The following is a 16,277-nucleotide window of genomic DNA, read 5'->3' as shown; positions in this document are numbered from 1 at the left end:
GTAATTTTGGAAATCTAGCATCCCTTGAATAATGGACAGAGCGTATCCCGTTATTTGATATACATATAGATATTGTAACTGTGTTTCTGCGGGATAGGTATTTTTAATATATGCATTATCATACCTATTCTTATGACTTCAAAGTAATTTTACATGTAGAAATATGTTTTATGCCTTTAAAAATATTACATATTTTTTTGTCTTACTCGTAAATGTGAAGTAGGTCATAGACTTTAATCTATCTAAATTTTTGGAGTTTTTTTTAAAAATTCTTTTCAAAACAATGTATCAGGATCGGTATACAGGACATACTAAAGCCCTGAAACACTAAAGACCTGAATGACATGAACTTTTTTATAAATGATATATTTAAATTTTTATGTTCTGTGTCAAAACAAATGACTTTGTGTGTGAATTCATTATATTTCCATGTGAAATGTGGTAGAAAAATAGCATGATAAGACATCCATATCATTTATTTACGCAAACATTTGAAAGACCTGAACATTTTAAATGACCTGAAAATTTGAGTTAACCTAATTTTTTAAATTCTTTTCAGAACATTATACAATTTAATATCTATCTTTATAAAATGAAGTGTTGATAATATTTTTAAATCCATTTAGGAAAAATAAATATTTTTACCTTTAAAATTCTGCAGTTTGTACCGGCTGAGCATGATCTTACATGTACATTGTACCTTTGAAATAATCCATTTTTATTTTATTATGTGTTTACTTATAATCATATAAACTAATGCGTTAAGTTTTAATTCAATACAATGCAACAAAAAAAAACCAAAGAATAATGATGAGTTAAACTTTGCATTTAAATAATGTTCAAATTATATATATGTTCTCCATTACTCTATACTATGGCAATGCTCATACAGTTACCGTTAGTAATGCTTACAGTAACGAACCCTATTCTTAATAATAATAGTAAAATGTTAAACTTCAAAACGTGTTGCTGAAAATGTATTAAAATATACCATCTAAATTAGTACAGCCAACTCGTTATTTTCATCTTCGTGGTGTGCTGAGAGGGTAGTTTGATATAAGTATTATAAATACCACGTCATGTCAACTGTTTAACGTACTATAAACACACGCCCTAAGAAGGAGTTGTACTATTGCTGCAACAACAACAAAAAAGAGGAAAAAAGTATTTACTGAGCAAGAAAAATGGTATCTTCAATTTTTAAACATTCTTGGTGGATCATAAATGTAGATTTTACCTAAATCTACAGTTAAATTAAAGAGTTTTGCATGCATATATCTATGTTACACATGTTACCAATGAAAACGTATGCCTACAACTTATTTATACACAATACACAATGCAAATAGATGAATGAAATAAATGAGTAGTTAAAACCCGACATCATACTGCACACGTAGACTCTTATAACATACTTGATTAGTGTAATATTTGATGACTGAGAGCTTTATCATCGCGATGTGCTGACCACTAGAACCGAATTCAAGTTAAAATTGTCTGCTTTTCATTGAAATTAAATAAATGCATTTGGAAATCGCACCCATCCTCTGACATTTCAGATTCTAAATAATTACTCCTGCCGTTTACCTATCTCGTCTATCTAAATAGCCGATACTTTCATCGTAGGTCACAACCGGTGTTTATATGATTAATCACCTATTTATTTTGCAAAATGCGAGAAAAACTCGTCAAAATGACCATTTAGATAATCATAAAAGTAGTTAATTCAATAATTTGAAAGTCATTGAATAATGCGATTAAATGATTTGGCTTATATAAAAGGCAGGTTTGACCATGTAAAGTTGTCTACATTTTTTGAAGACACAGCAAAAGAGGATGGCATTAAAATGGTTTTATGTCGCCATAGTAACAGTGACCATGTTGTCTGCAAACCACAGCTGTGTAAGTTTCTTATATTTTCATAATTCGTTATCTACAACTTTATTCAAAGTTACATGTTCAAAGCTGATCATGATTATGAACTGAATTTTAATATTTGTTTACCTGTATCCCGCTGATGAATAATTTAATAATTGACACCCCGAGGAAACCATTGTCAACAGACGCGAATATTTGGATGTGTTTCGATACTAAAAAAATGAGCTACGTAGTGAGAACATGCATTTTTGATTATAATTCTATCTCTTATTAATTGAATTTAATTGTATTTTAGAAAGCGGAGATTGTGCGCAGACTTGAGAAACCCGCTCTGCAAATCTTGGCGTTGAGTGCTTCCTCAATTAACAAAACATTGACCGCCCGTACCGGAGTGTTTATCGGTCCATCCGATACACAGTTTCAATTCTCAGGCCAATCAATGGAGATTAATAAAGGTTTGTAAATTGTCATTTCTGTTTAGTTGTAAAATGAGTATGAGTCGGCCCCCTAAAATTTCTTTTCCAAATATATAAAGAACGTAAGCTAATTTCTATACACTTGTTGAACAAACTCAAAGTATCTTTATTTTGATATCAAGAAAAAGGGTCTGGCCTTTCAAATTAGGGACCAATATGGCTCTTTTTTATCCATACTTATTATACTTGAAACAAAAAAGTGCCTGATCATCTGAATGGAAGTAGCGCCCTCATTTTCAGATCATGTTTGGTTGTCAAAAACTAAAGTCGAGGTTTTATTTCACATTACAAAAAAAAATGCAAGACCTCATCGTTGCTTGCAATGAGATCGTGTCTAGTTTTTTTATGTCCTTTATCTAAATAGTTGGAAAACAGAGGAGGCTTTATCTTTTGTTAGTTTGTGTGTTTACATAACTATTACATTATACCCTGGTTTTGTTTCGGAAAGGAGTAAATATGATAAAACCAGTAACATGTTTATTGGATACAAAAAAATTACATTATAAAATAACAGAAAAGAAGTATACTGTTTCAAATAGTTATTTTAAGTGTAATTCTTGAAGAATAAATATCATCATTTGGCAAATATAAGTAAAATAAAGAACATTTACGAAGTATCTTGTAATTAACCTATTACTGATGCATGTGTATTTCAGAAGAAAACGACGTTTTCTCGGCCCGTCTAACAACCAGTGAGTTTAACTTGGAGGCCAACAGCCCGTATGGCTCCCGGATGTTAAAAATAAAGTCAAATTCAACAAAAGAAGCCATGGGGATTTTGTTCAATCTCAACTCAAAAGCCCGGACAGAAACTACATTTCCTCTAAATAACTGTGAAATTGAAATTGAAAAGCGTGAGAATGGTACACAAACAAAGTACAAAGCGAGAGTGGAGAATTGTGCAGATGAAGATGGATTTGATAAGTATTTTGTACTCGATCTTAACTTCAAATCAGGAGACGCATCCCAGATATATTCCAAAGATCTTAACGGTCCAGATATTCAACGAGTGAGCAAATATTTCAAATACGCAAAGACATATTATACCAGCACTGAAAGAGATACATATTACACCATCCTCAATAACCCTGCACTGGAAGCTGACGAAATTACTATTACAAACTTTTACTTCACTGTTTCATCTAGATCAAATCTTTTTAGTGATTATCTTCATTCTCTCTATTACTGGGATTACTATATCTGAATACAAATACCATTGTAAAAAGCATCTCAGCTCAGATAGGTAGTTTTACATGTATCTGGGAAATCCTCAATTGAACTTCAACTTTTTAAACATGTACAACAAAAATGCATTTATGGTTAAATAAAGAATTGATGCTTCCAACAGTTTGTTTGAGTCTCTTTAGATGTGCTGCAGCTTTATTGATATCGCTCAAGTGTTAATGTTCTAATCTTGATATGAACCATCCGAATGCTTCATGTCTATATCACACTGCTTCATTTTTAAGATTTGAATTATATTTACAGTCAATATAACATGCTATTTATAAACATACACTCTTCTATTCTTTCGGGCGTTATTACATAAACTCAGGTCATTCTCCAGATACAACCCATTTCATACATCAACCAGGTGGCAGCGTTTTTTTTAATGGGGGGGGGAGGTAGTCTCATTGAAAAATGTTGACATGCCGAAACAAAACAAAAAACAAAAAAACAACAAAATTGGAAATTCCAAAATTATGAAAATCCTTATCCGTGGGGACAGGGGGGGGGGGGGGAGGTATTTTACCTATAACTTAAATGTCTATCTTAATTTCGTTCTTTCATTTTAACATACTCCCAAAAACGGGGGAGGGGTGCAACTTTATGATAATTTACTTTTTAATAAATAAACTTTAAACTTTGCTGCAAGAAAAAGAAAAAAGTGCCCCCCTACCCCAATGCTACGTACCTGTACATAATTATGACAATCAAAGATAAAGCTGTTCCGTTCAGTAAAACGTCAAGCATTAAAAGGTGATCATCTTATAGAGATAAGTCATACAACACAATGACAAGTCAATGGTCTTGAAAAGTAATGACATGGAAGACAGAAATGCAGTCATACAACACAATGACAACTCAATGGTCTTGAAAAGTAATGACATGGAAGACAGAAATGCAGATACCGGTGATTTCACGTTTACTTAATATTCAAAATGCAAACTTATGCATAACATTTACAAATAATAATCAATCGGTCATTTCTCTTGAGAAGTAAGGAAATAAAAGGCAGAAGTGTAGAAAATTTTACTCTTACTCCTTCTGTACACCATGCAAATGATTATTAATGAATGATATTAATGAATGAGTCATTTGCTATTCCGAAGGCATTTTCTTGAGGTACTTATATTCTGTCTGAAAAAGTAAGGAAATAAAAAGTAGAAATATAAAAATTGACAATTATATTTTAAGATTTTCTTTTACAATATGCATTTACTTCATTTAAAAAGATTAATGAATTAATCATTTACTATCCCAAAGGCATTTACTTGAGGTACTTATATTTTGTTTTAATATGTGTTTAAATGCAAATGTTGTGGGAGAATTAAATGAAATGTAACTGTTTTTACGTTTATACATTTTGCCTTTGACGACTTAGATATAAAACAAAATTCTATACAAAAAAGCTTACTATGCTATGTTGGGTAAAATATGTTACGCTTTTAAATCAAAAATATGAATAGGAAACTCCTCTTCTCAGTAGAATTGACCTTTCTCTTCACAAAAGTAATTAAAAAATGAATAAGAAGCATAAATAGTTGAACTTTACTAAACTGTCGTTGTCGTAATTTTGGAGGGAAGAGAAATGTATTCCTATATTAATTAAAACCAGATATTCAGTACTTTAATGAACGCCTATTACGTCATCGATTGCTCTAAACGGTGTCTTCAAACGTAGCCAAAATTCTGAAACTTAGGATAAAATGATGTACTGTAGGAGAGGGAGAGAACCAAAAAATAATGACAGTTAACATAGCGTCAGCTATACCATGACTATAAATACTTTAGTAAAAATATGACATATATTCTGTGAATTTACTTTTCATAGCGTGTACCAAGCTACCACTTCAAGTTATCAAAGTTAAAACAATGATACTTTTTTAAGGTTTAAAAGGATTCATGTTTAACTTTGAGAGATCAAGAACTCCTAGGGACCGACGTTTGAGCCATTGAGTGTCACTTGTATATAAGAAAGGTACATTTTAGCATCAAGGAATAAATCTTGTAATCACTTTTTTTCTTGTTATGTCATTTCATAGAATGGTTTGAACACATAAAACTTCATTTGAAAATTATTACATCGTGAAACATACTAAATCACAAGGTTCGTCTTCGTTTACGCCTGCAGCTGTACCTATATATATATATATATATATATATATATATATATATATATATATATATATATATATATATATATATATATATTCAATTTTATTTACAACATGGTTTGTTTTGAACAAAAAGTAGTCTGTAAGTATAAAATAGTGCAATTATGTTTAAAAGTGATAAATAAAATACAATAACCATGTAAAAAGTATATCTATCGACTTTTTATTAACAATTTTTTTTTTTGGGGGGGGGGGGTGAGCCTTATTATTGGTAAGTTGCAAAACAGTAACTTTTATTTCAACTTCAAAGTTATCCCAAATTAGATGTAACCGACCGGTTATCAATTGCATTTTGAAATGAATGAATTACATGTAGCCTTTGACGAGCATCTATCAATGTCACCGAACGTAAAATAAGACCTAATTTGAATAAGTAATGAAATAGTCAATAGGGGATTTCTTTGGCTAATTTCGCCGAATGAGTTGTCATTAAGTACAATAACATTTTCTAATTTTTAGTAGGGCTAGTTGAGTTAATATATTTTCAAGACTGTTCATTGAAACATATTATTAGAAGATATCATAAAATTTTAAACGACCAGGGGTAAGGTTGCTTTTGAAATTGCAAAACATTTAATGTTATAAAATTATAGCGTGAACTGTTAACTCAATCAATTTTACAAAGTTATAAATAAGGTAAAAGCGTTGACATTTTCAGTGAACAACGTAACATATGTTAGTGACAATTATCATCTATTATGTATTTCGAAATTATGGAATTTTTGTGTATTACCCAATTTACAGCTTCATTGCCGTTAAAATATTTCCAGTGAAGTTTATCTGTGCAATTAATTAATGTACTGCATATATATGTGGTAACTCTCACGTTGTGAAACTGTTTTCATTTCAGAAAGTCATAAAGTTACATGATGGAGGCAAACTATTTCTTTATACAGCTTCTTCTAGTTCTTGTATACTGACTGCAAACCATAAATCTGTAAGATGTATTTTATTTATATGTATCACCCCCCCCCTCCCCCCATTTAAGTAGTGTTTGTCAACATACGCATGGTTTTATATTTTCATTTCTTATTTTATTTTTATTTTTTACGTAAAATAACATTCTGATTTTAATTTCTTCTTTCTTAATTACATTCTTTGAATGTGTGTGTGTGTGTGTTGGTTTTTGTTTTTGTAAACATTTTTGTTATAGTTGATAAATATTTAAAACATATACATGTATTTATTGAAGTAGAAAATATCAACGTCTTTACTTTCTGGCTTAATGATGAATGAATAAAGTTTGCTAATAGTTACATTTTTATGTATTATTTTAATTTTTTATAAATAAGGTGGTAGGTAATAAGCATAACTATATTTTTACAGCTATTTCTTGCATTGTTTTTACAATTATATGCTGTGATATGCGATTTCGATGCTATTGTATGAGATTTAAATGCTATGCTATGAAATTTGAATAATATGATATGGGATTTGAATTGTTGTTAAAGAACAGGGGTGAGCTGACTGTATATGTTAATTTATTTGTTTTGTATTTAAGAGAGCTGAAATCGTGCGAAGATTCGGAAAGCCCGCGCTACAAATACTGGCAATCAACAAATCACTGGACGCCAATGACGGAGTGTACAATGGCGCTTTCAACGGCCCAGCTGAAACCGAGTTTGAATTCACAGGCAGGTCAATTGAGGTCAACAAAGGTTTGTAAACTTTAATTTTTGCGAGCTATATTTTTTTGTTTATATCTAATAACTAAAATGAATTACATATATATGACATGTAAATGGTTGGATAAATGTAATGCATATTCAGTTAAAATTAACCAGAATTAAAACTCTTATTTGAAAAAGAGATATGGAAATGATTTCGTATTTAACGAAATAGATTTAAAACTAGATGGTTCAAATTAAAATACATAACTTGTTTAAATTGAGATTTAATTATAACATCTCTTGACAGAACTTATAGAAATCCCCCTTTTGCATTCTTTAAATCATATATACATTAAAGCTTTAAACGTGCATGCGAGCGTTTAGGAAAAAAACGAATTTGTGAATTTGTGATGAAACGTCATTAGCGGTAACAATTTAAAAATTCAAACACAAATGGTTTACAAAGATTATAAAATTCAATGTTTTCATTTTTGACTGCAAGAAAATTGAAATCATCGATTTGCATATATAAGTAAAATTAATAATCAATTACATTTGAGAAATGACTTGTGATAGACATTTTTTTGATATATTTAGGAGAAAACAACGTTTTCTCAGCCGTAATGACAACAAGGGAGAAAAGTGGCAATGCAAACCGCCCGTATGGTTCCCGGATGTTAACCATGAAGTAAAATCCCACGACAGAAACTCTGTCGGTGTTCATTGATCTAAACTCAAAATCCCGCACACAAACAACATTTCCAATTAACAATTACCTAATTGGAATAGAAGAGCTTGAAAATGGTAATAAAACACAATACAAAGCTACAGTGAAGAATTGTGCAGTTGAATACGAATTTGAGAAGTATTTCATGCTCACTCTGAAGTTCAAACCGTGGGTGTCATCAACGATACATTCAACACAAGAGCTGAATGTTCAGAATATTGAAGATTTCAAATACGCCAAAACCTATTACACCAGCGACGATAAAGATACTTTTTCAACATTCTCAACACTCCTGCATTGGAGGCTGACGGAGTTACTACTACAGATTTTCAATTCCAAGTTTCCTACTGGAATCCCTCCCGTCTAGGTGATGATATTGTTGCAAACTATTACTGGAAATACAATATCTGAATACAAACACCATCGTAAAGGCAATTCAGCTCAGAAACTGTTTATTTTAGTGGTTTGTTTTTCCTGCGAATTTTTATATACCTAAAATCTTTTTTTAGTGTAATATAAGATGTTTTATGGTTGAACTCAGATGTATTACTTTTTGATGAACCATACTATAATATGTGATTCAAAGATTCTATTCAATATTTTGTTGAATTTGTACCCTAAAAATAAACCAGAGTATGCTTCAAACGGTGTGTTGAGTTTTCTGTTCCAACTATAACCTTCTTTCATCTGAGAAACACACATACTCATATTAGTTTAGCAGCTGGTACATTTTATTTTTAAAACATGTAAAAATCTATGATTTTTGACTTTTTTTATTTAACAGGTTTAGAATTTGAAGAAGAAAAAATGAAGTGTATTATCCATACTTTTTCATTTTCAAGTTTAGCTGCCAATCTTGATATTTTGTATATCAATGTGACCGAACGCGGAATAAGTGCTTATATGAATATGTAATTAAAGAACCCATGAAGGGATTTATTTGTCTAATTCCGCAATATGATATGTCGTTTAGATTAATAAACGTCAATTTAGTCTTCCAATTCTTGTAGTTCTAATTGATTTAAGATACACTGATTCATTGTGTTTTCACAAATGAAAGACAGCACAAAGAAAAGCTGATTACAGGCAATACAGTCCTGTTTTTATTTCATAAATACATAATGACCAAAATACAAATATCTTTTGAAAATAAACTACTATCCTTGTAAGATATCAGAAAAAAACACAATTATATCTAAAGATATTTCAACTATAAACAATTGTTCTTGATTCCCAGTCAGCAATAAGAGAAACTAAAGACATTTCAAACGATATTAATCACTGGGAAAGCCGGTAGTTTTGACAGAGGGGAATCTTCCTCGTTGGTGGTTTGTTGAGGACTTGCCAGTTCCGGTCTGGATATTCCCTAATAAACATTCTGTAGCACAAGCTGATACATACAGTTATATCCTGCAATCATCCCTTTTCCCGTGGGCATCTTCCTTGGTGTCCAAAACACGGGGAGTTCCACAGCTTGTTGTCGGAGAGAAGCGAGTTCTTGCACTTGCTGCAAACCATAAATCTGTAAGTGGCCATACAAACAGTAATAATATATGCATCCACTACGCATGATTTTATATTATCGTGTCTTATTGGTATCTTTTTCATTTTCGTGTATAATAACATTCTGTCATTAGTTTTCAATTTGTTTTTTGGGGTTTGTTTTGTTCTTTTTGGGAGTTTTTTTTTTATCGTTTATTTCTATTTTTGTGGATTATAATAAAAAACATATATTATTAAATTGGAAAAAATAAACGTTTTTTTTTCTGTTCCGGCTTAAAGCTGAACACCGCTCGTAAATAGTCATACAGGTGTCTGGTACATCTAATACTTTTGACATTTTAAGGCCAAATTTACAAAAAAAAACCCCTGTTTTCTGTCGCCCGACAGACCTTATATTTTATCCTTCGACCCTAATAGATTATTGGTGATAATGGTGGCTATTGGTAACTTCGCCAGAATGTTCTAAGAAAAAGTGAGTTAACAATCGTGTGAATTAACCTCATTGGCCAAAAAATGATAGTAAACTAAATTAAAGACATTTTCTCTAAAAGAATTATCCCTTTAGTGATTTATAACTCACGACTATCTTATCTTTTGTGGTTATTAATACGGTAGACGCAACAACATTATGTGCATTGGAAATAGCAAAACTGATGTTTACAACTTTTATTCTTGATATTAAAGTTGATATAGTTCAAAACTTTATAATACATGTCAGGAATATTATAAAAATATTTATCTATAGTAATATTTAGAATTAAACATATCCTCTTCATAACGTTTATAAGTTGGCCAGAGAGTTGAACTAGTATCGAAATACACAGAGGTACATAAACTGATTTTATAAATATTGTCATTTAGCTAACATATTAAAGAATCGTTTATGTACGAAAGGAATAAGTACATCAAATAAGACAATTTGGTTAAAGTTTTAACTTTTCTTGTATATTTTTGTTATTTGCCTGTTGGTAAATACACATTATATTTATCAATAACACAAAGCCCTTTTAAATTTTAAAAACTTGGTAGCGGGACAGGAAACAACGATTGTTTGGTCTAATTGTATCATAATTGCAGATTATGCCAACATTTTCTGAGAAGTTAAACACCTATCGCATGGTACAGCAGGTTTCCTTAATTGTTTTTTTTTTGGAATGTCTTCCATAAATAACAGATCGCGCCTTTGCACAGTTTTGCTTGTATAATGAACGGTACTTATCGTTTCTTGCATGAAACGGTTCGATCGTTTCTTGCATGAAACGGTTCGGTTTTTGTAATGGTATGGCTCGTTATGTGAACATAACAGTTCCGTTTTTAGCACGGTAAGATTCCATTTATCCCTTAACTGTTCGTGATGAAATAGTAAAAGCATGTTTTTTTGTTTTTTTGTTTTGTTTTTTTTTTCCACGTTTTATGTGGTAGGGTTGACTCAAACGAAATGGTAGAATTTACATCATTAGTATATGTCCCTAAAACGCGTCTGGCTATATTCGTCCTTCGGGGGCTAATAAAATATAACAAGAAGCAAATGTTGACTAAAGAAAGCATTTGAAAACAGACCCCCCAATTTTCTAAGCTCAAATTAGTATTTACAAATTCAATTTTGCGCAAATTTAGTGCATTTTCAAAATAACGTCGGCATCAAACGGTCACTGATAATATTTCGCCGCTCAAAGGAATTAAGTTACAATTGTTTTACTTGATTTTACTGCACAGTAATTCGCCAACCATTATATCCACTGTGATAGCAAACAGTCGTCTTGCGCGTCCGTTGTTTACTTGCCTTAATAGATTGCCTATTATGACGTCACCTTGTTTTGGCGTCCCGAAGAGATCTTTACGTCACCGTTTTCGAATCAATGAATAAAAAACGATTAATTGAAAAAGAGGGAATATTCTCTAAATATTATTCCAAGCCGATCAATATTGATGGGTCAATATACTCATACGAGCAAATACTACATAATTATATTATATATACTTTTTGTCTATATATATATTAAAAATAATACTAATATATCTCAAAATAATACATGTTACGAAATGTATTTCTCTCATCCCAATACACATTCCCTATTGCAATAAAAGTCCATATACACCATATCAAGAAGTGAATTTCTGTTTAATACATCGTTTGATGATCATTCGCTGTGTAATAAGATTTTATTATTCATGTGTTCTTTGTTTACAATTACCAATCAATGTCGGAATTATCGGCGAGAAATTATCCCGAGTTTTCTCGACGATTCATTTGGTCTTATTTATATTTCCATGCATCATTTAAACCCTTTCGTTTTATTAATTCCTCAATCACAACTCCCTCTATTGTCTTTCGATAATACATATCGTCAGAACGCCGTTATTCACGTGTTTCAGTTCTCCCATCTTGTTTACTGCTTTCCCCATAACGGCGGGTTTGTATAGCATGCGGTATGACGTCATAACGACCGAGCCCGATGCCTTAAATAACGAGCTCAGCTGTTTGCACGGCAGTTGGTTTGATCTGCCACGGCAGATCAGACGGTCAAGTCCACTTCTGGACAACAGCCATACATTGGAAATGACCGAGGAAAAATCCCGTTGGGTAAATGCTGAGCTGATGAGATAATCTTATTTTATCAATCAATTTTAATATTATATTTAAGTATATAGGCTACATGGGGAGGATTATTTTAGGAACGGGACTCCCGCACGGTTAAGTGGGATTTAGAGCTATATTTATTAAGGGTTTTGGCTATTTGTAATTTTTGTATTTTAATCCCATCAAGTTGGGAATTCATTTATGTTATATTTACACTCCCAGAGTCTTGAGACTATCCTAATTTAATAAACTAGAATATCTATATTTTTTTTTGAATCATGACTTTGAGTTTTCTTTGGTACCAATATACAGATTTGGGAGACCAACAAGTTGCGTTTCACAACATCCCGGGTTATATATAAAACCCAAGTTCAGTAAAATATAATCTATAAGCGGGACAGTTTAAAAACGCAACATTGGTGTCAGAAGTGGGATTTTCTTTTATTCCCAATATATCTGATTGGACAAAGAACATAAACTCAAAATAACATTTTTTTAGTAGTAATTTTTCTATAAATTTTTGTGTGAAAATGTCCCAGGAGAATAGTCCATTGGGAGATTCCGGCGAGATAATCTTTAATCCAAGATCAATTGGGATAAGTGAAGATGCATCTCAAGGGGGGAGTGACCCAGAAATTATTGTTCTCTCGATTTATCATCAGCTCCCACAGCGTCTGAAAATGTAAATGAATTATTGTTAAAAGCTATTGAAACAATGAATAGGGATGTGGTTTGCATGAAACAAGATTTGGGTGAGAAATTATCCCACATTAGGGAAACGTCCCGAGGTTTACAAGAGAGAATTGGGATGCTGGAAAACAATGTTAATGTAAATTCCCAGTCAGAGTATGGGAGACATACAGAACATGTAAATCCCAGGCATTTACCATTTGTAGGGCCAGGGGAAAGTTTCCACTGTGACAAAGTCCCATACGCCCCATTTCAAAGGGTCAATAGAAACGAAAATAGTCGTCAAAATATGGTGTTCAAACCAAAGCCCACAGTATCTCTAAAATCTCAAACATATGATGGGTCTGAAGATTTTGAAGAATATTTATCCCAATTCAAAACACTGGTTGATTTGCATGGGTGGGATTATTGTACCAAATCCCTTTATCTAGCCAGTAGTCTTACTGGGAGTGCTAGAGCAGTATATTGGGAGAGCTAAGTGAAACTCAAATAAGGGACTTTGATTCCCTAGTCAGAGTTCTCAGCATGCGCTATGGGTCAGTGAAAAGATCAGAAATGTTCAGGGCAAAACTGAAAAATAGAGTAATGGGAACCAAAGAATCCCTATCGGAACTATCCGAGTCTATTAAACAGTTAGTCCGTCAAGCCTATCCTACAGATGACCCTACTTGTTGAACATATTGGCACTTGATCATTTTATAGATGCCCTCCCAGATCCTAACATGCGGTTACGGCTCAGAGAATCCCGGGTAAGAGATATAGGGGAGGCCAAAGTTATGGCCATAAGATTGGAAACGTACAAAATGGCAGATGCCCAGAGGCAAAGACCAATAAACGTTGTTTCTTCCCATGCCCCAAAGGATGAAAATAAATAAATTATATCTCTCCTCAAAAATATTCAGGATACCCTTAGTCAAACAAACAAGAACTCCCAAAATTTTGGTAGACTTCCACAAATGCAGAGAAATCCAAGTTTCAGAAATTGTGACTCTGGGAGAAGTTATCAAAATAGGTATAATGGGGGGAAATAATCAGTTCAGAAACCATAATATGGGAATCCCTCAGTGGAAAAACCATAGGTTTAATGACAGCTATCACTCTCAAAAGAGAGACCAGTCAAACGGTCAAACGTCGGGTTTAAAGGGCGGAAGTCGGCGTCCTATGGCAACAAGCCTCGGAAACAGTCAATAAAGAAAACTAAAGGGGAAGATCCGGTATCAAGAGATAAGGAAACAGAGTGTACAAATGAAAATGAAAGTATTGAGAAGAGTAAAAATAATCCCATCTCTACAAGTCAGTTCCCAAAAGCATAAAAGTGGGAGATGTAAAACAAGGCAATGAAGGAATTTTTATAACAGGGAAGATTGGGAATGCTAATACAACAATTTTAGTGGATACCGGATCAAGTGTGACAATTATTAACCCCAAATTATTAAGAGAAGTAGATTTAGAAAATAGATCAGATTTAGTTATAACTGAGAGTAGCCTTAGATTGAAATCAGCAAAGGGAGATGACATCCCAGTAGTGGGAGAGTGTACACTCAGTATTTTTCTTGGAAATTTGGAATATTTCCACAATGTAGTCATAGCAGGAATTGAAAGTAGTTGTATATTAGGAGTTGACTTTATGTCAAAGTTTGCTTGTGGTATTTGCATGAAGCAGATATTTTTTAGGATACAGGGAGTAGAGATCCCTTATTTTAGTGACAAATCAGAGATTACGGAATGTAGCAGAATTGTTTTATTAGAGGATTTAGTTGTTCCCCCCAATTGTGAATTTGTAGCACCCGCTAGAGTAGAGAGCCCTAATTTTTATAGATGGCCAACTATTGTTGAACCAGTAGAGAAATTTATGGAGAAGAAAAATGTACTCGTGGCAAAGTCATCAGTTAAAGTGTCAGGGGTGAATATCCCATTACGATATTTGAATTTTAGTTGTGAGAGTTTAAAACTTTACAAGGGAGTGTGGTAGCTACAATTGAAAGAGTTGAAGACGTAGATGTAGAAAATGCTGATACAGAAGTAGTTAGGTCAGTGTGTTACAGAGATGAGGGGGATCCCTTGGCTTTACCAGATTATTTAGAACAGATTATTGACAAAGTTCATGAGAGCATAAGTGTTGAAGTGAAGCAAAAATTAGCAAACTTTTTGAAAGAATACAAATCAAGTTTTTCATGTTCATCATCAGATATGGGAAAGACAGACTTAGTTAAACATTCCATCAATATGGGTAATGCAAGACCCATTAAACAACACCCTAGGCGTATTCCCTTAGCCAAAATGGTCGAAGTGAGAAGGGAGATAGATGATATGTTAGAGAGGGAAGTTATTGAGACATCAGACAGTCCATGGAGTTCTCCCATAGTCATTGTTACGAACAAGGACGGGACAATCCGGTTATGTATAGACTATAGAAAAATAAATGATGTCACTGTTAAGGATAGTTATCCTATACCTAGATTTGATACTACGTTAGATGCGTTGTCTGGAGCAAAATGGTTCTCCACTATAGATTTATAGAGTGGGTATTGGCAGGTGGAGATAAAACCTGAAGATAAGCCCAAAACTGCTTTTTCAATCCCAGGGGGGTGGTCATTGGCAGTTTTTGAAAATGCCATTCGGCTTGTGTAATGCCGGAGCCACTTTTGAGAGATTAATGGAGAGAGTTTTGTCTAACCTCTCCTGGAAGGTCTGTTTGGTGTATTTAGATGACATTATTATATTGTCCAAAACTTTTGATGAACATTTAGAGAATCTGACACAAGTTTTTGAAAAGTTAAAGGGTGCAAATTTAAAAATGAACCCAAAGAAATGTATTCTTTTACAAAAAGAGGTATCCTGTTTAGGAGATATTGTTAGTGAGGAAGGGGTTATGCATGTAGTAGCTACTGACCCTCCACAAATAGAAGAAATCAAGCACGAGCCTATTCATAGAAGTATTTATGAAGTACCCAGTCATCGAGGTCCTTGTTTGTACCATTGGAACCTTATCGATAAAGCTAGAACATTATATAACTTGATCGAGAAAAACATTGAATTTGTGTGGAACAAAGACTGTAATAAAGCCTTCGACAAATTCAGGAGAGCCTTGATAAGTACTCCCTTCAGCATACCCCAAGGAGGAACAATTGTCTATCCTAGATACGGACCAGTCGTTTAAAAGCAGATTTCAACTGAATAAAGACTGTGTGATAATTTTTTAGAAACAATGAATCCATTTGATATTTTAAGAAAAATTACCAGGACTGAAGTTTTCGTGAAGTACCATCAGGAAGTGTCTGTCACCACGAACAACTGAGGATGGATCTTCCAGGAGTTGGAATATTCTGCAAGTGAAATGAAACAATAGTGATATGATATATAACATGTTTATTATTACCTGTAATACTATTTGTATATGTGTTGATATTATTG

General features: G+C 32.8%; 1 protein-coding gene across 1 annotated transcript; it reads left to right on the top strand.

Annotated features, from left to right (window-relative positions):
• Positions 1-1,769: 1,769 nt before the first annotated feature.
• LOC105320221 (uncharacterized) lies at positions 1,770-3,699 on the top strand. Its single transcript, XM_011418080.4, has 3 exons — positions 1,770-1,902; positions 2,174-2,333; positions 3,011-3,699. Exons 1-3 carry the CDS (start codon positions 1,837-1,839, stop codon positions 3,556-3,558), a joined length of 774 nt encoding a protein of 257 aa, XP_011416382.3. The 5' UTR covers positions 1,770-1,836; the 3' UTR covers positions 3,559-3,699.
• The last annotated feature ends 12,578 nt before the right edge of the window (positions 3,700-16,277 follow it).

This window comes from Magallana gigas, chromosome 1, assembly GCF_963853765.1.
Source record: "Magallana gigas chromosome 1, xbMagGiga1.1, whole genome shotgun sequence".
Classification (NCBI taxonomy): Eukaryota; Metazoa; Mollusca; class Bivalvia; order Ostreida; family Ostreidae; genus Magallana; species Magallana gigas.
The sequence above is the reverse complement of the archived record's forward strand: the minus strand, read 5'-3'. Positions and strand labels throughout refer to the sequence as shown.

What these genes read in the sequence shown, in the direction of transcription:
- LOC105320221 (XM_011418080.4), top strand. Translation starts at nt 1,837, where the DNA reads ATGGCATTAAAATGGTTTTATGTCGCCATAGTAACAGTGACCATGTTG. An exon ending in TGTCTGCAAACCACAGCTGT is followed by an intron (nt 1,903 to 2,173) that starts GTAAGTTTCTTA and finishes ATTGTATTTTAG; the next exon opens with AAAGCGGAGATTGTGCGCAG. An exon ending in ATCAATGGAGATTAATAAAG is followed by an intron (nt 2,334 to 3,010) that starts GTTTGTAAATTG and finishes TGTGTATTTCAG; the next exon opens with AAGAAAACGACGTTTTCTCG.